The sequence below is a fragment of the Arvicanthis niloticus genome, chromosome 6, assembly GCF_011762505.2.
Source record: "Arvicanthis niloticus isolate mArvNil1 chromosome 6, mArvNil1.pat.X, whole genome shotgun sequence".
NCBI classification, from domain to species: domain Eukaryota; kingdom Metazoa; phylum Chordata; class Mammalia; order Rodentia; family Muridae; genus Arvicanthis; species Arvicanthis niloticus.
The window spans coordinates 55659315-55685021 of NC_047663.1; the positions used below are offsets into that span (position 1 = coordinate 55659315).

At 43.0% G+C, this 25707-nt stretch overlaps 1 protein-coding gene across 1 annotated transcript in view; it reads left to right on the forward strand.

Moving 5' to 3' along the window:
- Positions 1-25707, forward strand: part of Dnah9 (dynein axonemal heavy chain 9) — a 315133-nt gene that overhangs the window by 76130 nt on the left and 213296 nt on the right. The window contains exons 20-26 of the mRNA XM_076935264.1: positions 8011-8881; positions 12109-12239; positions 12876-13002; positions 16432-16584; positions 17715-17840; positions 19909-20148; positions 20779-20939. Of these exons, the coding sequence (XP_076791379.1) occupies positions 8011-8881; positions 12109-12239; positions 12876-13002; positions 16432-16584; positions 17715-17840; positions 19909-20148; positions 20779-20939 (1809 nt within the window). The remainder of the gene's footprint in view (positions 1-8010; positions 8882-12108; positions 12240-12875; positions 13003-16431; positions 16585-17714; positions 17841-19908; positions 20149-20778; positions 20940-25707) is intronic.

The following is a 25707-nucleotide window of genomic DNA, read 5'->3' on the forward strand; positions in this document are numbered from 1 at the left end:
ACAACAGCAACAAGAAAGAACAGGTTTTCCTAATGGCCTCACACAGGAGCATGAGGGAAAAAGAGGCCATGTGTTCTGTTTGCAAAGTACCTGTTGTCATTGGTAACACTAAAGAAAAAAGCCATATTGGTCATTAAATTAGTACCAGAGACATAGCAAAATACTAACATAAAGATATATTATCAGTTCAGCTTGGCTGACTTACCAGTTAACCTGACTTCCTTGTATGATTTAGGCTTCCATATAGGAGATGAGACTTGATCTCAACAGTGGAGTTAGCTAAGAATTATAAGGGTACTAGAATTTTCAGAAATATACATCCCCTGACATCAACAAATTACAGCCTTAGGGATAATTTCAAAAACAAGAAATGAGACATGTTCTTGGTACCATCTTTAATGGCAAGTAAATTCCATTTGGGGTTAATAATCAAGATGGATAACAATGGTGTTCTAGAGAAAGTAGTTATGGACAACAAGGCACAATGGCTGAAAATATAAGGCTCAGATTGAGTACAGCTGAGATGCAGGAGCTGGAACATGAGGGTAGACAGAGAGGTCCAGATGACCCAGTCTAAGAACACAGCCTTTGAGATGTACAATGGGCTTTGTTCTGACACTATTTGACATACCTGACCTTCCAAACACTACAGATAACAGCACAGTAGGACACAAAAGGTCAGTTGTATCCCTTAAGATTGCATGCCTAGTTTTCTGGTACCTGCTCTCTAGCATCATGACAAAGGATTGAACTGCAAGCCTATTTCTAGCCCAAAAGGAAAACAAAATCCACATTCCAAATTACAGTGCTACTAAATTAGTATTGCCTTTTTGCCACTGGAGAATAAAAGACACACATTAAAGCATCAGATACAAGAAATTCATCTGTAATATAACTCCTACTTTTGCATGGAGCAGGACAAGCTGAAGGCCAGATCTCAACTGAGACATTAAAACAGCCATGAATCAAAGTGCTAAGGCCTGAACTGAAGCAATGTCCAAAACTGGATTCGAGAAACAGGAGAGAGAATCAACAAGAACTGGGGAAAGACTATGGGATGCTTCATCTTTTTTAGATTGGACAAATGGGTAGATATTGGTCCTGAGATGGACCAGTGCAGAGTGTGCAGGACTGGAAATCACAGTTCAGGGTGGGCACCTCCAGTTTTGTATTCCAGTAGATGGGCAATACACATCGTTCTTCATCCTACATACAGATGCCTTGCTGTGGGGAATGATTACCTCACTCATGGTTTCAGGCGTGGGTTCTTGAATTTTGTTGGGCTGTTGTGATTCCCATGGCTCCAAGGAGACTGGAGCACGGAAAATCTCGACTGAGTTCACTCTGTGGGCAGCACTGGGCAGGTGCTACGGGGCCCCAACTTGTGGGGGAAGTTCTCACTCAGCCTAAAGTTCTGCAGGGGTGCAGGGCTCTTGGATTGGGGATCCCTGGGCCAGGAGGTGGCTGGGGACCAACTGGTCTCAAGCCCTTGGGCTCTCAGACACCGCTGAGAGGCTGTGGAAGGACGAGACTGGGGGCATGTGTGCTCGCAACCAGCCTGCCCACAGTGGAGAGAAACGAGGCGGGGAGAGAAGAAAGAGGCCCCAGCAGCACCCCGGGAGAGACTCAGTTACTGTACTCATTTAGCAGACTCAGGTGGCCGGTTAGCTTGCTTGAAGAGGTGGGCCTCTGTGGTGGAACTCAGAGAAGCTTTACAGGTGAGAGATTAAGCAGCTGCACCTACAGCAGCAGCGGTGTTACTGGGTTCCCCGACGGTGGTCCTCAAAGACACGAGGAAGTCCGTGGTTTTTTTTACAGGCTTTATTGGCATGGAGGATGGTAGTTGAGTCTGGATGTGCACCCCTGTGAAACTCAGGGCAGACCTGAGTTAAATAGGGAGGGAGAGAGGGGGAGATCTGGGGAAGTATGCTTAATTGGCTACACCCTCTGGCCTTCAGGTATCTCATTAGTATGTAAAGCTCTTGAGACTGAGGCCTGTGGTCATACCCTCCATCTGTGCTTGGTGATGCAAACCTCTCTTAGGGAGGGGCTGTGTTGCCCTATGTGAGGGGCTGTGTTGCCCTATGTGATGGTGTGTCAGGAGCCTGGGTCTGGGGGTGTGGCTGAACACCTGTCATTGTCCTACTGGAGTCCGGGATTCAAAGCCTATGCCACACCAGAAACCAAGCTATCTTTTCATGGACCCACACCTTACTACAGTTAACATTCACCAGTTGTGGCTAGCTTCCCAAGAGTCAGAACAGACCATTCCTGCTCTCTCTTCCTCTCTCTCTTCCTCTCTCTGTCTCTCTCTGTCTCTCTCTCTGTCTCTCTCTCTCTCTCTGTCTCTCTCTCTCTCTGTCTCTCTCTCTCTCTCTCTCTGTCTCTCTCTCTCTCTCTCTCCTCATATTTGAGCAACATATTTCCATTACTTAATTGTACTTTTATTTATGCAGAAGTTTCCCCTTCAGTTTAAGATACTTGTTGCATCTTTATTTCAGTTTCAAAGATTCACTCTGCCCTTGCTCCCTCTGAGTTCATTGTTCTTAAATTCACTTCTTTCCCTGGATGGAAAAATGCTTCGTTGTTAGGACATGAGAATATCGTGACAAGTTGTTATAAAGGAACAATTTTTTGAGATAGAATCTCATTCTGTAGTACAGGTTAGACCTCACAATCTTCCTGCCTCAGCCTCCTGAGTGGTGGGATTATAGGCATGTGCTACCATGCCTAATTTATTCTGAATGTTTGATATTGCTACCTGCTCTTATATGCAGAGATTCCCTCCAAGATTACTCAAAAGTGAAGTTCATGCATGATCAGATATAGGAAAAGGTCTTCCACAAATTTAAACAACAAACAAAATTATACTCCCAAAACACAGTTAAGAAACCAGTTTAAGAAAACTGTTTAAACCAGTTTAAGAAAACCAGTTTAAGAAAAAGTTTCTGGCTGTTTCTGTGATGAGGAAAGAAAATAGCACATGTTACAATCTTCTATGCCCCACAAATACCCCCTAATTCGATATCTTGTCTAGTAACTTTTTTCTCTATTGTGCACCTCAATAAATTAATAAAGGTGAAGGGTTTTTTCTTTTGTCTGAATTTCATAAATCTTGCTCTTACACCAAACAGTCAATTTCGCATTCTAAGTTTACTGTAGACTCCAGAGAAATCAGAGTTGACACACACCAACAGTTCATCTCTGAAAGAAAAAGAAAGCAGAAGAATCCTTTGTGCCTTGGTGATTGTTCTTGCTGAAACACTTGTCACAAAGACAATTCTATTTCTTCTGTTTAATCCCTTATCTACTGCTTGTTGTAAAGATGTCAGGGGGAAACCCAGAAAGGATTCTGTTTCCACTCTGAAAACCACCCCAAAGTTCTATGCTAATGGCTAGCCCTGATCTGTACATGGCATTCAGCCATGTGTCTTGGTGGCCATGGCCCACAAGCCAAAACTGACTCAGAAGGAGTAGGTGGGCAACAGGCAGAACATGTGTCCAGGCTAACCTAGCACTAATGTAATGGTCTATCTCTCTCTCTCTCTCTCTCTCTCTCTCTCTCTCTCTCTCTCTCTCTCTCTGGTATTTGTGTGTATGTATGTATGTGGTATGTGTGTGTGTGAGTGATTGTTACTGTGCTGCATATTAGTGAGGAGTAAAGAGTAAGCAGTTCAGGTCAATGGCTTTAATTAGGATGTCTTTTCATCATTATGGCAGATATTTCTAGAGATAACTGGAGGAAGGAACAGTTCATAAATCGAGTCCCCATGTCCTCCTCTTCCCCATTTCACCCTTCTGCATCATGTCAGTAAACACTCATATGTAGTAGATAGAAGGAAATAGCCAGTTCTCTTCATCATTCCCCTGAGGAGCCTCTGTGGCCCTGACCAGAGTGTAGAAGAATGTATTCATTCTCTACTAAATCATAGACCCCAAATATCTACCTTCTTAAACACACAGAACATCGCCCAAGCTTGGGGGTGGAGAGAAAAGGTAATGGGAGATGAGAAAAAGAAAACCGAGTCCCTTTGAAATTCAGGTCATTTATGCCCCTGACTGCATGTCTGCTCTGTGAGCTTCTTTACACAAGAGACTTTTCTGTTGAGGAAGGGCTATGCCACAAAGCCTGCCTTGTGGGAATGAAGTGCCAAGTGTTGACACTAAAGGATCAGGAGTTATCTCCAACTGGGGTGTGCTTTCTGCATTCAACAGAATGGGACCAAAAAAAGAAGTAAGGAGATAAAACTAGGCATTAATCTCAAGGAAGTCAAGTACAGAATTAGAGGCTGCCAGGAGGCACCAGGCCAGAGAATGGTGAATGGGGGAGATGGAAAGTAGCAAAGAGGAAGGAGTTGGGAAAACAGGGAGCCAAGATTGAGGCAGTGAGGAAAGAGGACAAATTATGAAGGGCTTTGAACTCAGTTTTATTGTTAATAACAGTGGTTCCTATTAAGTTCAAACACCACTGCTGGTGCTGTTGCCATCTAACATAGATGCTGATGCTGATACAGGCTACAGGTAGGAGCTACCCTGTGGACATCAGAATCACTGGGGCAAGATCGAACAATGCTGTTTCCTGTACCCTGTGATGAGTCTCACCATACTAGATTTATGTCAACTTGGCAAAGCTATAGTCATCTGAGAGGAGGACATTTCAATTGAAAAAATGTCTCCATAAGATCTGGCTATAGGCAAATCTGTAGAACATTGTCTTAATTAGTGATTGATGGGGGAGGGATCAGCCCATTGTGGGTGGGGCCATCACCAGGCTATTGCACCTGGGTTATATAAGAAAGCAGGCTGAGCAAGCTGTGGTAAGCAAATCAGTAAGAAGAAGTCCTCTATGGCTTCTACATCACTTCTGCCTCCAGGTTCCAACCTTGGTTGAATTTTTGTCTGGCTTACTTCAGTGGTGTATGACAATGTGGAAGCATAAGCCAAATAAACCCTTTTCTCTACAGCTCACTTTTGACCATGGTGTTTTATCATAGCAATAGTAACCCTAACTAGGACAGAAATTAGTACCAGGATAGAGGAATATTGCTGAAACAGGCCTGACCATGGTATTTTAAGGGGACTGTGGAAGGACTTTAGAACTTAGGGCTAGAAAAGCCATTGAGTATTGGCTGCTCTGTAAAAGCTGATAAGAGCCTTGAGAGCAATGCAGACGATGAAGGCCTGGCTTGTGCTGTTTTGGAGGGAAGCAAAGACTCTACTGGGACTTCTATGTGATGAACCTGTGGTGTCTGGTCAGATGGAGCTGAAGAATCAGCTGTGGTTGACAAGAGAACCACTAAGGTGAAACTTTTCTTTTGCTGGAACAATGGTTGCTGGTCCAGTGGGGCGGAAGAATCAGATATGATTGACAAGAGACTGGCCTTGTTGAGGTGAAATCTTCTGGGAAGTGTTTCCTCCAGGTCAGCACACAGAAGCTGTGTTCCAGAAGCAGCCAAGGTTACACTTCATGTTGGCAGCTGAAACTGGTAGTGTAAAATTCACCCAGGTGGTGCTGGTGTTGAAGGCATGAAAGTGGGATTGAGAGTATGTTGTGGTTATTCCTTCTCGAAGTAAGAAAGTATTTCATTAATTTTCAGTTTTACAGGAGCCCACAGTTAAGAGATCTTGAATTTTAAAAAAGGTTTTAGAGTTTTACAGAGACTTTGCATTTTAAAGAAGACTAGATACTTTAAAAAAGGCAACTATTTGTTTATTTATTTACATCCCAGACACTGCTCCCCCTCCCCTTCTTCTCTGAGAGGGTGGAGCCCTCTGGGTGTATCCCCACCATAGAGCATCAAGTCTTTGCCATATTAGGCTCATCCTCTCCCACTGAGGCCAAACAAGGCGACCATGAGACTAAGCTGCGCATCTGCTACAAATGTGCCGGCAGCCTTGATCCAGCCCATGTATGTTCTTTGGTTTGTGGCTCACAGTCTCGGAGAGCTCTCAGGGGTTCAGGTTAGTTGACTCTGTTGGTTTTACTGTGGGGTTCTCATTCCCTTCAGGACCTTCAATCCTTCTCCCAACTCTTTCATAAGATTCCCAACCTCCGTTCAATATTGGGCTGTGGGTATCTGCATCTGTTCCAGTCGACTGCTGGGTAGAGCCTCTCAGAGGACAGTTATTCTAGTGTCATGTCTGCAAGCATAACAGTATCATCAATAGTGTCAGGAATTGGTGCTTAGCTATGGGGTAGGTTTCAAGTTGGGCCAGTTATTCCTTGGTCATTCCTTCAATCACTGCTCCATCTTTGTCCCTGCATTTCTTTTAGACAGGACAAATTTGGGGTTAAAGGTTTTATGGGTGGGTTGGTGTTCTTATCCTTCCACTGGAGGCTCTGCCTGACTACAGAAAATGGCCTCTTCAGGTTCCATGTCCTCACTGTTTTACATCTTGGCTTAAGTCATTGGCATTGACTCCTGGGAGCCTCCCCCATCCCAGGTCTCTGGGACTTCCTTGAGAAACACAATGGAATACTATTCAGCTATTAAAAACAAAGAACACCATAAAAATTTGCAGGCAAATGAATGAAACTGGAAAATATCATCTTGAATGTGGTAACCCAGACCCAAAAGGATATGCATGGTATGTACTCATTGATAAGTGAATATTAGCTATGAAGTACAGAATACCTATAATAAACCCCACGGACCCTAAGAAGTTAAACAAGAAGGAAGGGCCGAGTGAGGATGTTTGAATCACACTTAGAAGATGAAACAAAATAGTTATCAGAGGCAGAGGGAGGGAGGGAACTAGAAGGGGAGAGGGAGCAGCATGTGGTGGGGGCAGAATCAGGTGTGAGGAGAAACAGGAAAGAGGCCCAGAGGGCCAAGAGAATGAATGGAAATCTGCAGCTGCTGGGGTGGGGAATCTCTAAGAGGCAACTTTTAAAGTTTGAATTTATGACAATGTGGGACTTTCTTAATTTTGTAAAAAATTTTATATTGTGATGCCTTTCTGTGTGATCTTGGTGATGAACAACAAAGGGTTGTGGCTTAACAGTGATGTGTTTGTGTTTCAAGTTGACAACAGTTCAGTTGTGCTGTGATTTATGTCAATTTGACACAAGCTATCGTCATCAGAGAGGAGGAAACCTCAGTTGAGAAAGAAAATGTCCCTGTAAGATGAACTATAGGCAAGCCAGTAAAGCATTTTCTTAATTGGTGATTGATGGGGAGGGACCAGCCCATTGTGAGTGATGTTACCCCTGGGTTGTTGCTCCTGGGTTCTATGAGAAAGCAGGCTGAACAAACCAGGAGGAGCCAGTCAATAAGTAGCAACCTTCCACGACCTCCGTATCAGCTACTACCTCCGGGTTCCATTCCTACTTCATTTCCTGTCCTGGCTTCCTTTGGTGATGAGCTGTGATGTGAAAGTATAATCTAATATAATTTATTCCTCCTCAACTTGCTTTTGGTCATGGTGTTGCATTAGAACAATAGTAACCCTACCTAGGACACTGATTTAAGTGATCTGGGAGATGTCTATACATAGGAAACTTGCAGCTTCCAGAATGTCCTAACCTGCAGGCAAGGCTGAGAGCACTGACTTTGCAGGACACAAAGGCAGAACAGTCTAATGTGGGCCTCGATAAGGACCCTGAGGTTAAGTTTGAAGAAATACAAGATGACAGATCTGTTTTTCTCTTCTTGGATTTGGTAAAAGGTCTAAGTAGGACAATGTCCTTTTATGATTGTTGTGTTTGGCTTTTGAGACAGGTTTTCACTGTAAAGTCCACACTTACCCCAAGTTCAAAATCGTCCTGCCTCAGTCTTCAAAATGTAAGGATTAGAGACCTGTGCCACCCCATCCTGCATCTTCTCTGATGTTCCTGAATAGCTCTTCCTCTAGTGGTCACCCCACCCCATTCAGCCCAGAGTGAGAACCCACGTTAGGAGCCTTTCCTCTGCTGTGGGTACTAAACATTTCAGCTGATGCTACCTTGGTAATTCTAGGAGTTGAGCCCTCTGTGCTGTGCTTACCAAGGGAATGTGTTGTGCTTTCTAGGTTTGATAGTATCAATCCACATCAAATGCTTGATGTCTGGCACATGGAGATCCAGCACATGGAATCCATCATGGCAACCATCTCCAAGTCGGCTGATTTGTTTGAAGTCAATGTTCCTGACTACAAGCAGCTGAGGCAGTGCAGGAAGGAGGCCTGCCAGCTAAAGGAGCTCTGGGACACCATTGGAATGGTGACCTCCAGTATCCATGCCTGGGAGGCCACCAGCTGGAGGAATATCAGTGTGGAAGTCCTGGACTCAGAGTGCAAGCAGTTCACCCGGCACATCCGCAACCTAGATAAGGAGTTCAGAGCCTGGGATGCATTCACGGGCCTGGAAAGCACAGTATTGAACACTCTGACCTCTCTGAGGGCTGTGGCTGAGCTGCAGAATCCTGCCATTCGGGAACGGCACTGGAGGCAGCTGATGCAGGCCACTGGGGTGAATTTCACCATGAGTCAGGATACCACCCTAGCTCACCTCCTGCAGCTTCAGCTCCACCACTTCGAGGATGAGGTCCGGGACATTGTGGACAGAGCTGTCAAAGAGATGAGTATGGAGAAGACCTTAAAGGAATTGCAGACTACATGGGCCAGCATGGAATTCCAGTATGAGTCCCACGCACGAACCCACATACCCTTGCTGCAGTCAGACGAGGACCTCATTGAGGTCTTGGAGGACAACCAAGTGCAACTTCAGAACCTGATGATGTCCAAGTACGTTGCTTTCTTCCTGGAAGAGGTGTCAAGCTGGCAGAAGAAGCTGTCCACGGCTGACTCAGTCATCTCTATCTGGTTTGAGGTGCAGCGTACCTGGTCTCACCTGGAGAGCATATTCATTGGCTCGGAAGATATCCGTGCTCAGCTACCCCAGGTATCTACTCAGGGACTCCTATGCTACCTAGTCTCTTGTCCAGGCCAATGAAAGAACATCCCTTCTAGAGAGCATTGGGGCTCCTTTCTCTGCACCTCATGGTACCTCCTACAAACACTAACCTGGACTACCAGCAAAAATTGGTAATATGTTTGCAACAAGTTGCCTTTACACAAGGAGGAGAAAGAAAGGAGTGATTTAGTTTAGTTCTCTCTCTCTCTCTCTCTCTCTCTCTCTCTCTCTCTCTCTCTCTCTCTCTCTCTGTGTGTGTGTGTGTGTGTGTGTGTATGTGTGTGTGTGTGTGTGCCTATCTATCTGTCTTTTTTTTTTAAGTACTCCTGAGAAAAGAGATAGAAGATACCAGTTGCTGTGGCTCAGGGATAGCTTTTGGTGGGCCAATGCATAGGTCATATAGGACAAGAACTCAAAGAAACTGAGTCTTGTTGCCAGGCAAGTTTAAGATCAGCCTCCCCAGGCAGTGAACCATGCATGCTGCAAACCTTTAATTGGCACTACCATGCCAGATATGGACTCCCTGCTAAAGACTAACAACAGATTTTCCTAAAATATGTGCAGTCATCAGTACCTTCCCCGTGTCTGGGCCCCCTCATTAGCCCTAATTAATGTGCCATTAAGCACCTCTATCTCAGAGGACTCTAATTCCTTCTTTTGGGCCCTAGACTTCTGTAGCCATTCAGCACAGCCAGTTCTTTGCTGACAAATTAGTTTGATTCTAAAATGTCACCAGTTGTCCAGGCCTTATTAAGAACTTAAAGCACATGCCACCCAACACTGCAGTTCTCCGTCATATCTAATGACACATGCTAGTGCAATAAGGTGGCTTAAAGGTTGACATTCACAATGGAAACAAACAGGGAACAATTCTGTAGGGCGCCTGTAATGAAGCGAATTCCAGACTTTATTTATCCTAAACACCAGCACCTGAAGAAGAATAGGCTTAATTAGAAAGGGCAAGGGCATGGGTGCAGACTTTTCCAGAGAGTTGAAGAGGATTTTTGAGAACCCCTTATGAAAAACATTAAAGAACTGGGTCTTTGGATAGTGCCGCAGGTTTGTGCACACAGCATGTAAATGCCTGCATTTCCTTCTTATTAAAAACATAACAGAAATGAATTCAGTCGCATTACACTCTAACTAGTAACTATTTTCATCCATTATGTCTATTTTCCAACTTTTCTGCATGTACATACACAGTTTTTATGTAATTGCTTCAGGAATAATTACAGTGTTCAGACTGGCTCTTTTCATTTGAACATTTATGCCAGGTATTTTTCCATACACTTCTGTCACATTGATACCATTTCCTTTTCAGTCAAAGCAAAACACCTCATCAACAGGGGGATTATAGTATACTCTACCTGTGTCCCTTGTCTTTACAGGTAAGACAGTAGACCTAGGCTTCAGCTCTAACTTTCCCACATTGTGCAGGTTACTGAATGTCTTCATGCCTTGATTTCTCATATGTAAATTGGGACAGGCACCAGTACCTATTTCAGAAAGTCTATTAAAACAATACACATGGCATATACAATTATGATTGCTGTTTGCAATATGATTGCTGTTTGTAATAATGCCCTATGTTCTTACCAAGTGCCACATTTAGGCCAAAATGCTTTGTGAGTGTGTGTGTGTGTGTGTGTGTGTGTATTCTGCTGCCCACTTGACTTAGGAATAATTTACTGGACAGTTAGAGACTTTGTTAGGGTTCTGCAAGATCCACACTACCTTAGTGACCATGCTTGCTATTTGACATTTTGATTGCTCTTCTTTTTATGAGCACACATGAGCTCCTGTGATGTTCCATGGCCTGTCAGAGCAAAGTAAATCAGAGGTGGAAGCCCATGTGGGCATACTCTGACTAGTTCCCCTAGGTCAGGCAGCACAGCAATTTGGAGGTTGAAAGGAAAGCAAAAGGATGCTCTTTGTGTTTTTGTTGTAGCAGTTTAGGGTTTTTTTTAAATACACATGTTATATTAAAAACAAGGAATTATGCTAACGTGGTAGATTTGTTATTGTTACATTTTAATTTATATTTTGAAACCTCAGAGCAACTCTTCTGTTCTCTGGCTTTTTTCACTCTCCTCTGTCACAATAACCCCAGAGCGTTAGATGCAGCCATTGTGATGAAGATGTATCTTCTGGGCCTGGGCTCCACATGCTGCCTTTGATCAGTTGTGGTTTTCTATACTGGTCTTCATCTGTTGCAAAGAAAAGTTCCCTTGATTAGGGCGTGAGAACTACACTTATCAGCAATATAAGAATAAGTATTTAGAATGTAATGATGGATTGTATTTTTTAGTAACGAGGTGGTTGCAGATTCTCCTCTGTGATCCATGACTCTACTAGCCCTGAGTAGTTTGGCTAGGTTCCTAGTACCAGGCATGATTTCCTTCTTGTTCAATGGGTCTTAAGTCCAATTAGGGAGCTGTTGGTTGCTGCCAAGGTATAAGTGCCACTGATGTACCCTTAGGATTTTGGTGCCTTGCTCGTTGGCTCATGGGTGTCATAGCTTAATAGGACTGTTGGTTTCTTTCCTCCCTTAGGAACTTGAGTGTCACTTCTGCTATCATGAAAGCTAGTCCTCAGGGAGGAGTTCTCTGTGCCAAGGTGTCTCTAGCAATAGGGACTTAACCTTCTACCTCTGACAGGGGAAGGGGGAAATCTGGGGCATCGGCAATGGCTGTAATATTATGGGAGTCTTTTGGACAATCCTGACCAAACCAAAAGAGGGCTTCTCATGCCTGGTATTGAGAATTTGCTAGATAGTCCACGACTCCTGAGTAGAGCATTGTCAGCCCATATGGGAACATTTCATTTAAAGTCTAAATGTATATTGTATTCAGACTTATATGTATTATCGGTATTTAGGAGAAGATCGATAACGTATGGTTCTCCCGCTCGTTAAGACATACTTAAATACTGGTATTTTATATTCCTCCTTTTGTATATACCTTTCTTCCTCCTTCCTAACATCACCTGTACTATTGAAATGAATTAAATAGTTGAAATTTTTCTTTGAAAATACTTTAGCTTCTAATACAGTTTGGAAGATCAGTTTGAATAAACAAAAGAAAGAGTCCCAAGATAAACATACCCAGATGCTGCTCTTCCCCACCTGAGTCTCTTCTTGGGGTTGAACTGATTTCTGCCTCCAGATGACTGTAAGGGCCAAACTGAGACATATTTTCTGTATGTTTTATTTGTAGGACTCTAAGAGATTTGAAGGCATTGACTCTGACTTCAGAGAGCTGGCATATGATGCTCAGAAAACCCCAAATGTGGTGGAAACTACAAATAAATCTGGTCTCTATGAAAAGCTAGAGGATATTCAGAGCAGGTGGGTTCACTCACTACCCCTGCTGTGGGGAGGAAGCAAATTTTCCTTTTCTGTCTCTGATCTTTATTAACTGCCTGCCAATGAGAGCATGCTTGGCCGTTGCTTTGCCTACAGGTTTGGGTAATATAGGGTGTGGTATCATTAGGGGAGTTGATATATGTGTTAACAGATGTGTCCATTTGTGAATATCCCTAGGTATTTTTAGTTCTTATGTTTGCATATATCTTACATATTGCAAATATAGTTGTCCTTCTGTTTCTACTCAGAATTGCTCCCAAGACAGCCTGCAGATATTCAGAAGTCTGGTCAAGTTCCTTATGCAAAACATAATTGTATATAACCTGTGTAGCCCTCCTATGGGATGCACCTCACTCTGGCTTATTTAAAATGCCTAACTCAATATAAATGCTTTGTGATGGTTATATTGTATTGTTTAGGGATTAATGACCAAAACCATTTGGATGTGTTCAAAACATGTGAAAAGATTTCCCAAGTATTTTCAACCTGTAGGTGGTTGGACCCTCAGATGAGGAATTCCCAGACACTGAGGGCTGACTTTTTTGGCATTTAGGTAATGTGTTTTTAGCCTGGGAACAAGCATACTAAACTGTGAGAACCTGTGTTCTGTGCCCTCAGGTTGTGCCTGTGTGAGAAAGCCCTAGCAGAATATTTAGACACCAAGAGGCTTGCCTTCCCTCGCTTTTACTTCCTGTCCTCCTCTGACCTGCTGGACATCCTTTCCAATGGCACAGCCCCACAAAAGGTAAGCTGGGTAGCAGCTTCAAGATCATCCAAATTGCTGGAAGACTTCCAGCAGGAGCCTCCTCTTCCATGTTACCTTGGACATCTCTGCTCCTTTCAGCTTTCTATAAAGACACACACACACACACACACACACACACACACACACACACACACACACACCAGGCAACCCCTTTCCCCAGCAGCTGAAACAGAAGTTGAGTTGCAAAGAAGTATGAAGTTAAGCCTCCATCAGGAATGCCTTTGATCTGGCTCTGAAAAGACATCTAGTCAACTGTGGTCAACAGTGAAAGCTATGTAAAGAAGAATGATCTTCTGTCACTGGCAGGATGGCATGCATGGAGCTGGAGGATGTGATGTGAAATGAGATAAGTCAGACACAGGAAGACAAATGCCACACGTGGAGGCTGAAGTTGATCTCACTAAAGCAGAGACAATGCAGTGGTCACCAGAGGGATGGAGGGATGGCTAGTGAGCGATAGGCACTAGGTATGCTGTGACTGGATAACTTCTGAAATTTGATAGCACAGTAAGATAACTATGGCATATAACAGTTTACATATTTCAAAAAAAGCTAATATAAGTTCAATAATTCCAATATAAGAAAGAACCAATATTTGATATAACAGTCATACCAAACACCCTGACCTGATCATATTTGTTATATAGATCTATTGAAGTGTCATATCAGACCTCATAAATCTATACAGCTATGTGTGTGTATGTATGTATGTATTATGTATATATTACAATTGTATATACAATATAATATATATATATAGTATATAATCAATTACAAATTAAAAAATGATGCCTATAGTTTCCAAGAGGCTTATATATTGAGCAATTTTATTGATTGAACCATAGGGTGGTTCAGTCAAAAAAGCCTGTGAGGAATCCCACACTGGGGCTCTCTCCTTTAATTCTAGTCATTTGTTGGCCAGATAGCCTGTTATTTCTTTACAAGGTTTTGCCTGTAAAAGTGAGGTTTTCTGAATTACATGGTTTTTAGAGTGTTTGAATAATTAGATGATGCTCCCTTGGTGTTTACATCAATAGACAGTGGACCTCCAACTTGAGGAAGTAGCAGAAGCCTGTGGAAGGTCTGTTACAAACATACTCTCTCAGCCTTTCCCCAGAATTTCTGGTTTCCTGGCTCCAGAAGGGGCTGTAGGCTTTGTCATTTGAAAGCTTTCCCAAGTGAATCCACACTTTTAGAGCTAATGCCATTGGCCATGCAGTCTGCAGTCTTGGTAAATGATGGGGTATTCTCTCTATGCACAGCTGAGATGAGGTCATAGATCTTTAATTTTGCCTCAGACTGAAGATATGTAGCCCAACGACTGAGAAGTCGCTTGGCCAAATTCCTTCCTTTTCTTCTGGGTGTCTTTGTCATTCATTTGAAATACAAAGGGGTTTATTTGTTTCTCCTCTTTTTCTGATTTTGGGTTTTTTAAATATCATCTACACTATTTTTATGCTTTTAGTATACAGAACACTGATTTTATTCCAAGAGCCAAACATGTCAAAAGATATGTATCTCTAAGGAGCATCTTCTTCTCTGTTGTCTCCCACCATCACTATCTCCTTTCCATGTTCCCCATTGCTGGCCAGATTCATTGAGTCCTGACTTAGCTTACCTGTGTTCACCTTTGCAAAACTGGGAGGGTCATGCTCATATTCACTCAGATAAGTCCCCCATCACCCCTTCCTTCTCACACAAAAGGTAGCATACTGCATATTCCTGTTTGTGCTTTGTCTTTATGGGGGAAGGGCAGAGTATCACTCTGTGGTCCAAGCAAACCTTAAACTTGTGATGCTTCTGCCCCTGCCTGCTGAGAATTAATGCATATGGCATTAGTTTTGTACTTTGTTCTTTTTATTAAAAAAAAAAAACCTTAGTTATATGTCTTAGAAAGTATTCCATATTACTCTGAGTATTCTCTCTCTGTTTCTCTCTATCTCTCTATTTCTCTTTGTCTCTCTCCCCATTTCAACATTCGCATGGTACTCTATGCTGGTATATCATAGTCATGCCATTACATGACTATTATTTTCCTATCTCAAATGAGGTGGCATTGGTAACCTTGTGTTTTGGACACCCATCTCGTCGACCTAGAGATATTCCTAGAGAGTGCTGGCAGAAAGTAAACACACAGCAGCCTTGTTAGCACCACAGTGCTTCACCTCACAGGAACTGAGAAAGTAAATACACAGCAACCTTGTTAGCACCACAATGCTTCACCGCACAGGAACTGTCCTTTTGGCATCACCACCAACCTGCCTGAGAGCTTCTCCAACAGAGCCAAAAAGCTGATTGAGCAGGTCTTCAGTCTACTTGTTAATGAGAAGCAAGTGGCCCAGGCACTGTGGAGTTGAACTGTATGTCATCTCAGCATTCTGCTTATAGCTGTGCTAATTCCTTGTGTAGACAGGATCAGGCTCAGCCTTTCTATAGCTTTAGCACCCAATGTACTCATTCTTAAGCCTTTACTTCTCATTTAGTTCTGGTAAATATTCCACTCCTCCCATACCCTGGTAAATGAAGCACAGTAAAGGTATCTCCTGACCCCTCTTCTGTGTGAGCAACTGAATGAATCGACTTAGAAGTCATAGTGACAGTAATTTCTTTTTTATCTAAAAGTCTATATAAATCAAAATTTATATTAATATGTAAAAATATGTTTTGTGTATGCGTTTGTTTTGTTATTTTAATGTGACACTTGATGAGATTTACTCCAACCTGGAAACCACGGCTTCTGTTGTCTTGACAGTTACCTTCCACAACGTTTTAAAATATTTCTATTACACTGATCTGCCCCCATCCTTTTGGGTTTGCCACACATCAGTAAACTGAGCTCTGTTGCCTTTGGCTGCAGAAACCCTCTTCTCTCTGAGTTAGCTCTTGGTCTACTTCCCTGGCATTCTTAAGAACTTCTTTATTTAGTTTTTGTGTCAGTTGAACTTTGAGTGCTGTGAATACTGCCGTGCATTGATTTTGAGCATGCTCCCTTTGTCTCTTACCAGCCCATCTGTTTATCTTGTGCTTTATAGTGCCTGCATTTTTTTTATTTAAATGAGAGCAAAACTAAATGATAGTTATTTCTCTTTAGGTTAAAAACCTAAAACATCTGTGTTTTTACTACATTCACTCCTATTTGTTCTTCTCTGGTCTCAGGAGAGGCTACTGGCTCCCATGATGGAATCACAATGGTAGGACTGGTTCCACTAGTTTTATATTCTTTTGGTTATGTCTGTCCAGTTCACATGGTCCCTATCTTCATACCTGCACAATTGCTGTAGCCTTCCATCCACACTCTTGGCATTTGTCCTCCTATGTTATGCTAGAATCATTTCCCAGCAGGCCCTAGACAACCATGATCAGCTTCCTGTGCATCCTCAAACCCTTTGCCATGGTTGCCTTTCTCAGGTTCAACGTCACCTTTCCAAGCTCTTTGACAACATGGCTAAGATGCAGTTCCAGTTGGATGCCAGTCAGAACCCAACCAAGACAAGTCTTGGCATGTACAGCAAAGAGGAGGAATATGTGGCCTTCAGTGAGCCCTGTGACTGCAGTGGGCAGGTGAGTGACAGCCCTTTCTCCTCCTCATACCTCACCTACCCCTTCCCATTCAAGCCAAATTCAGTGTGAACATCAGTTTCCTTCAAGACAAAGCTTGTGGCCTGGAAGAGCAGCTTTCCTTGACTGCAGTCCACACCAGAGCTGCCGATGATGCCTTCCTCTCTCCAAGTTCAACATATGTCAACATTTCTGTTCCTTCACTCAGGAGAGAACAGTGCTCAGAGAAATAAAATGCATACAGTCACTGCAGTCAGCTATGAGGGGGATTTTCCGTTAATTAACAATAGAACATGTTAGACAGCACCCCTGAAGCAACCATGAGGGGATTTGGAACTCAGATACCTTCCTCAGAAAGAATTGTCCTTTTCTCAGATGTCTCCTCTCCGCAAATAGAACCCAGAGTCACTTCCTCCCATAGTTCTCTCCCTCAGAGAGCCTTCTATATACCCTTTCTCTAAGAAATCCCACTGCACCTCTAGGCTTCTCACATCTATCGACAGCCACATGAATCATGGGACAATTCCTTCCTTATACCCTACCCTGCCGTTCAATACCACTGAAGTAAAGTCCTACCCTGCATTGTCCCTGGGTGGGGATGAGGCTCACTTCCCATGAAGAATAAAGCCTGAACGAGAGGGTCTTTCAGAAGTTTCTACAGGGAGAAATTCTCCTATCAGAAAAGAATCCAAAGTTCTCAGCTAGATGGAAGTAGCTGGTAACCTTGAGTTCTAATTCAGAATGTGCACTTTTGATAGACTAAGACCAGAAAGCATTCAACTGAGAAATGCAAACCCAGCTACCATCTTTGCGCTGTATAACCAAGTCCATGAGAATCATCTAAATTTGCTTCAATCCAGGTTTGGACTTCTTTGTATAGCTCTAATTAACATTCCAACACCCCTTCACCTGTTACCATTTTCTTCTGCGTTCCACATCAGCACATTAGCTTAGCTCCCACCATTACATCCAAGATTATAATCGCAAAATCTGCCCTTGCCTTCTGGCATCTGATTTGGATACAATGTCGGAGCTCCCTTGTCTTCACTCCCTCAGGCTGGCTGAAAGAAAACAGATAGTATCAATCAACCCTTCTCAGGCTTGTGAAGTCTAACCCAGAGCTCTTCTTCCAGGTTGAAATATGGTTGAACCGTGTGCTTCGTCACATGAAAGCCACTGTGAGGCATGAGATGACAGAGGGGGTCACTGCCTATGAGGAAAAGCCCAGAGATCAGTGGCTGTTTGATTACCCTGCTCAGGTATTTTCCCAGGTGGACCTTCCTGGGCTTCTGTTCTCATTTGTCTTTCTCTTCCAACAGCCTCTGTGGGCCTTCTGAGGGAGAAGGGCCTCAAGCTAACCACCCTGTGCTCACAATAGGAAAGGCTTAAATCCTAGACTATTGTGAGGCCCAGAGGACAGAGCATAGGCATTGACAGCCATGACTGAATTCAATCATTGCTTTGGAAAATTTGGGTTATGTATCTGTATCGTTGCTTATCTGAAAAAGATACAAGCAATTAAAGTCTGAATCCCCTTACACTCTATGTAACAGATTTTGCTGACTATGAGGGGAAGCCCAACAGGAGACAAGATGAGGCAACCTGCCCTCCTGGTGTTCCTGCAGAACCCAGGCACTTGTAAATATGGCTAGCGGGATCACGGGGTGGGCTCAGGACTCGCTGGGCATCTATAACTGTCTAGTGAGGTCTGAGACTATCTTCCCACAGATATATTTAAGACAAGTGAAAGAGCAGAGAGGAATAAGAAAAGCTGGAGATGACTGAAGCTGGAGGGGAGAAGCAGAACGCAGCTGATGGAGTCCATCTGGGAAACTGGAAGCCAGTTCTTATGGACAACGTTATGGAGACTGTCTTGATCCCAAATTTTAACTGAATTCTGCCCATGTTTCTCAGAAATGTCTCAATTAAAAAAACAAATGAAGGTTTTCAATGACTCTGGCTGTAGTATACCACTCTTCCTGCATCCTAGTAATAGGGTAATACTGATGTTGATTTAGCTGAGTGTTGCCGACAAGTAGAAATAATTGAAACCATAGAATTAGAGTGATGGTGGGCATTTGGTGGAATGAGAAGAGGGTATAGCACCAATCTCTGAGCATCACCAAGTGCCTGAGCAGCTAGGAGGGGCCAATAAAGAAAAGGAGCAAAGAATCTTCTTAAAAGGAAAGTCTGGGCCATGGTCATCATGAAATTAAAAGCAAGCTGTTGGTAGCAGAAGAACAAATTACCAGTTACTTCTATAAGATCAAACAAAGCAAGGACAAAGTCTGCCTGTCCCTGGATGACTTAATGAGGCCATTTCAGCAGAGGGCAATAAAATAGGCCACATGGAAATGGGTAGAAGGGTCTGAAGAGAGCAAAAAGAATGAAGTGTGTACAGAGAGTGTGGAGAAATAGGGCTGTAGAGAGAAATGCATCCCATGAGGCCATCTGATAAAGCACCATCACAGAGGATACAATCTCATAAGAAAACACAAGTAACCTAATGGATGGGACTGCTTACAACAACCATTCCTGTTTCATGAAAGGAATAACTCCCATGAGGGTTCCTAATAGTAGAAGTCCTGTGTTAGAATTTTGAGCTAAAAAAAATCATGCCTCCTACTAGTAAATATGTAGTATCTAGAACAATGTCTCCAAAGTCTAATGAAACTACTGATGAACAATGTATCTAAATCCTACACTATAAATACTCAAAAGGATGTATTTGTCATGTACAAGTTCACAGTCTACAGAAGAAATGATGATTCAAATCCCCCTTTCTATATTTATTTTTAATCTCTGACAAATACAAGCACAATAACCACATTGTATCTTGTATTCACCTGACCTTCAAACATATGCATTCTCAGTATATATTGAGAAATTAAAGATGCGGTGAAAATATTAAGAACAAGCAAATGTATACCCCTGAATTATAATACTTGGGTTACAAAAAGATCAAAGGCTGAGCGTCACTGAGATGTGCCGTACTCCCACGTGTGGCAGAGGTACCATCTTTGGGAAATGACAGATTATGCCTGTAGCTATTCCTAGAAACCATGCCATCAGCCAGAGCAAGCCTTTGGCTGTTCTCAACCATGATCCAGCTTTCAGGAGCAGAATGTGCTCTTCTCATTTGTGTTGTAATTAGTTCACATCTCTGAGGACTTGGAGCATATGGTTGCCTTAGTCAATGATCAGGAAAGAGGGAGGGAAGGGGCCTGTCACCCACACAGTCACATCCTGAACTCTTGCTGTGTTGTGAGTGGGTTGCTTGGAAACAGCCCTGGTAACGGCTTTACTAAGCAGCTCTTGGTACCACAGGTGGCTCTGACCTGCACTCAGATCTGGTGGACGACAGAGGTGGGCATAGCATTTGCCAGGCTGGAGGAAGGCTATGAGAGTGCCATGAAGGACTATTATAAGAAGCAAGTGGCTCAACTCAAAACCCTCATCACCATGCTAATTGGGCAGCTCTCCAAGGGAGACAGGCAGAAGATCATGACCATATGCACCATTGATGTACATGCTCGGGATGTGGTAGCCAAGATGATTGCTCAAAAGGTAGGCACTGTATCCCCAGGTATGTTTCTCTTGTAAGTAGAAACTCCATCTGGAGAGCTCCAATATAGCCCCTGGGGTTGCACATTAGCTGGGTGAGGAGCATTGTAGTCCCTGCTACCTTCAAAACTTCCATCACAACAGTATAGAGGTAGTCCTTGATTTATGATGGCTCAGCTCATGATGTTCTGACTTTACGGAGGTAGGAAAGCAATACGTGCTTATTAGAAACTATACTTTTATTATAGCGAATAATTAATAACGTGAGCTATTCAACACAATCATGTAATGGACATTATGTAAAAGGGTTTTATCCAACTATAGAGTAATGGAAATACTTTCACTGTGTAAGGTGGTTATAATGTTTAATAGGTTAAGTAGATCAAAATCATTTTCCACTTAAAACATTTCAATCTATCATGAGTTTATTATCAGGATGTAGCCCCCATGTAATCTAGGAAGCATCAGTAATCAGAACTGCCAATGCTTTTCTATGCTATGAGCCAGAGCATTCAGCACTCTCAAGTATCAGACAATATCCAACGGCCCAGAAGCTTCCATTCCTGTGTCCAGAGGGCTACCTATCTATAAAGCACTGTAATTGACCCACTTGATCTGCCACTCCTCTTTTAGGTTGACAATGCCCAGGCTTTCCTCTGGCTGTCACAGCTACGTCACCGTTGGGATGATGAGGCCAAACACTGCTTTGCTAACATCTGCGATGCCCAGTTTCTATATTCCTATGAGTACCTGGGAAATACACCTCGCCTAGTGATCACACCTTTGACTGACAGGTATGGGTTGGTGCCAGCTACTAATTGGTCTTTCTATTTCTGGTCAGGCTAACCAGTGATCATCCAGAATCGAGGTCACCATAACTGGCTGTCCTGTCTGTTCACAAAGCTTCGGGGGGGGGGGGGGGAAGGAGTCTTGCCTCCACACAGCAGTCGTAAAACAAAACTAAAAAGGATGCAAAGCAGTCTTCTCAGAACAAGCCTCAGAGCCAATCTATGAGCCGTGACTTTCTTGAAGAATTACTGAGGCCGTGGGGTACACAAAAATTCCAACACCAGATCCAATACATCCCAGCTGCTTACCCACACCAAAATTGACCTCGAAATTAGTCTTTCCAACTGTCAAGCAGAGGTAGTAATGCATGTCTCCCATGATCCCCCTGACCCCTGAGGAAGTAGTTCTAAAGAGAAGTAATGAGACTGTACTCATTACTCAGGTGGAGAACTGCTCATCCTACAAACACGAGGCCCTGAGTTCACCCCCCAGTTCTCAGGTTTGAAAACGTATGCATTCTCAACTGGGACATTTATTTGTCACCCCTCACCCTCAGAATAAAAAACTATAAGGAACATACTTGCAGCAATTAAGGTGTTTTCAGTGTTTCAAGAGAACATATTCTCCACCCTTCATCCTAGCTCATCCATGAATAAACTCATGCTGCACACTGAACTGCTCACTGGCATTTCCGGATGACTAAAATATTCCCTACCCGTAAATACCAATCCCAGCAGGAGAAGTTATGCACACACAGATAAAAACTTATTTAGCGCAAGGAAGGAAAAAGTACTAGACCTCAGACTTAACTGAGGCTCAAAGCCATTTGCTGTGAATTTCCAAGGATGGGACACAGTGTCTGCTCCAAGCATAGAGGATCCCATCAAAGCAGGAAGAAAACAATGCCTAGAGGGTTTGAGCAATAATAAAAACCAAGTGCCTAGTCTGGACCTTCAGGGCATGCTGGACCCAGGGGAGACTGTCAGGGTGACCATCATACAAAATCTGTGTCCGTACCACTCTTGCTGGTAAAAGGGACTCCAGCATCTGTTTTGTTTGTCTGGATTTTTTTTAAGACACTGTCACCCTGGAATGCACTACATAGTTCCGGTTGGCCCTGGATGTGTAATAATCCTTCCTCAGGCCTGTACCACCACCGAACAGCACATTTGTCAGTAGTCAAAGTAGACTCCCCTGCCCCCAAGTAAAAGAACTGTGGCTAATCATTACTGGAATGTTGCAATCAAATTCATGAAAATGAGAGACCTTGGGGAAGGATGCAAACTCCTGATCTTGGGAAAGGCAGCCAGCCACCACAGTCAGACTAGGAATGTAAAAGATATGTTCTTTATCCAATAAGTAATGATGAAAAGTATGCCTTACAAAATTTCATCCAGCAATGAGAGTAGGGGAAAAGAGAAGAGGGAATGGGGAAATGTCATGAGATACAGTATTTTAGTTCTCCTGAGATTACTGTTCTCTCTGCCTTTTCCTTGAATAACCATTGACCACAACATCTCTTCTCCAGAAAGAGTTGCTCACCTGAGTAACAAGGGTAACAAGGGATTGTCACAGACTGTTGAACTAAAATGAACTGTGCCATGTTCTGTTTGTCCTTAATTTTCTCTCCTTTATGTGTGTGTGTGTGTGTGTGTGTGTGTGTGTGTGTGTGTGTGTGTATTTGCAGGCACGCACAGAAGACATCCTTAAATATTATATTCTTCAGGCATTTTCTACCTTTTTCTGTTGTTTTGGATTTGGGGAGTTTTGTTTTGTTCTTTGTTTTGTTTTGGGGCAGGGTTTCTCACTGGCCTCTGGGAACTTGCCAGCATGGCAAAGCATATTCAAACCACTACAATGCTTTACCAACCGAGCCATCCCACTACTCCCCCAGCTACCGTTTTAAATTGTATCATCTTGTCATATAGTCAAAGCCTCACACTCACACACGTTTCCAAATATTTGATAAACATTATCAAGTGACTTACTAACCACTATTTATGGAACTGGGAAAGTGTAGGCACCCAGCATCCTCTATGAATGAAGAGGTCTTAGGTTGTTTGCCTCCAGGTTTTCTACATCCATCATTCATTCATTTTCATGCCCATTTTGAAAAGTCTCTCACACCCAGACTCCCACTCAACTCATCCCCTTTTTATTCCCATGACTCCTTTTCTGTGTGATCATTGTGAGGCCGCATCTCTGATTTCAGTAGCTCCCCACTGTACTTCAACTAAAGTTTAAAGTCCTTGCAGGACATGGTAATCCCTGCCGACCCCCTACTCCTTTATCCCTCTGTACTGTCTTCAGAACCGCCTTTCTATTCCAGAGGTTCATTTCAACTTGGAATTTCATGCCTGGAGTTTCTTCCTCCAGGCTGCTTATTTCACCATGGCCCTGAATCCTTCCCTGACCACCATTTCTAAGAAGCAGCCTCTTCCATCTTATGTGCACACACACCAAGCAGTCCTTATCAAACCTCTTGCAGTCTTTCTCCTAACTTCCCCTGCCTTCTGAAATGATTTATTTGTTTGCTTGCTTTCTCTCTGAGATCAGGCACTTGCATCTGCCTTGGGTGTAAAATCACCAGCACCCAGTAGCATTGAATGAATGGATGGATGAATGAATGGATGAATGAATGATGGCTAAAAGTGGAAGTTGACAATCATAAGAACGGGCAACATCAAGGAGAAGTTGACTTGGGGTTTTACTTGGACTCTGTTACCTCTACTGTTTTCCTCAATTCAAGGTACATTAAGACTGGATTTTTCCAAACCTCTTTTATGATTGTGACCCTCAGTAAGACATCCATCATTAGAAAAGAAATCTGCCAGCACATTTCTTTTTACTGTGAGTTTTCTGGCTTGCCATGGAATATGAGCTAATAGTTAGGGAAATTATATCACTTGAAACAGTATAATGAAGCCATTACATGTTTGAGCAGTTTGATTAATGTCTGTCTCCCACTCTAGATGGCATGTCCTGTGATAGCCTTGACTTTGGTTTGCCCTGCTCTGCTCTCAGAACTTAACACTGTGTTCAGCCACAACAGGCACTCCTCAAGCCCACGCAGGGAAATAGGTTCAGAGGCCCAGGGTATAGATGCTGCTTTCCCATAACATTCAGAGTTTTACTTTCCTTTCTTTCTGCTGACCCATCAGACACATCATTTTGAGTCATAGGAAGTATGAGACTCCCGTATCTCTGGCTCTTGGCACTTGTCTGAAAGCTGAGGAAGCTAATTAGTACTTTGGGATTTAGATGACGCTGGTACCCTCATGCCAAATGCCATTTGGAGACTGGGGAGAGTAGTTTGGCAATGAATTGTTTCTAAAACAGGGATTTATCCCCTCTTCTACGGAATTTGCAAATAACAACTTGAAAGGAGGATTTGCTGCAAATATTGGTGAATGTGATATAAACCTTGACCTCATTTTGCACATTTGATGACTTTCTGACAGTATATGTAGTTGAATATTTACATGAGTTCCCCTTTCTCATTGGCTTCCATTATTATCTCAAGAAATATTTACCGAGTTTAAAAAAAAAAAAGAAAGAAAAGAAAAGGAGGGGAAGGAGGAGAAATAAAATTGTACTCCATATAGGAAGTCTCACATTTTAGAAAGTATTCAGCCTTTACTTGTGGATAGCATCAGGACATTTAATTCGCTCCTGCCAGAAGAATTAATCAAACGAACAATTGATCCATACAACCTTTGCACATTCATTAAAAGCACACCCGTGTACAGTACATCTGACTGATTCTGCCCGTGTCTTTGGAATTTCCTACTGCCTGGATGGGACTTGAATATCTAAGTAGGCTCAGTTGCTGTCATGAGACTTAAGTACAGCACTAAATTGAGGAACCAAATGGAAATGTTTTCTCATGCTGAACAAAAGCAATTCTTCTAGGTTGTCCCTTAGCCTTGGGTGAGCTCTTTCCATTTCCCTCCCGTTTTCTTCCCCCTTTTCACACACAAATGCCCCCTTTCTGCCCTGTACTATATCAAGTAGTTTTAATCAACTGCTTATCATTTTTGAGCACCTCTTAATTTCTCTGGAATTAAGTGACATAGGTGAGATATAGGTGAGATATAATTGACGCAAGCCTTTGAAGGTAGTTTGCTGAACAGGACAAAGCCAGCAAGTATCTGGAAGTTTCTCTTCAGTGTGTCTGTTAGAGGAACATTAGTAGTTAAAGAAGAAAAGCCAAATCACCCAGAGGTGACCCATCACTATTTGCCCACTTCCTTCTGTGTGTCGGTTCTGAAGACAGAAATTGAGATCATGTGAGCTGTTAGGAGACATGGGGGATTTCTCATTTTAGTTAACACAGTGTTGTAAAAAGCTCTTCTCTGAACATGGCAGCCACTACCATCATCCTCAGAGCAGCTTAACCACTTTCAAGACACCCTCAGGCTTTGGTCTGCTGGCATTGCCCCCTCCCTCTACCTCTGATCCAGATATCTGTACTTCTGCCCCAACTGCACATGACCTCTAAGGTGATGAAGCATACAGATTGTGGAAGTTTGAGTTAAGGGGAGAGATTCCATCTATGCAGCTCCTGGAAGTTGTTATCTGTGCTGAGGTAAGACTCTCAAGTGGCTAGGCTGCTTGACTCCTGTAAGTAACGCCTCACCCACTCTCCAAGTAGATCCAATAAGTACATTGGTCTGTCAAGTGGAATGTTAGTGACACTGTGTGTGGTCTGTCATAGGAGCCTCATTGGGTGAGTAGACATCTGTTCACATCTCCCCATGTGACACCCATGCA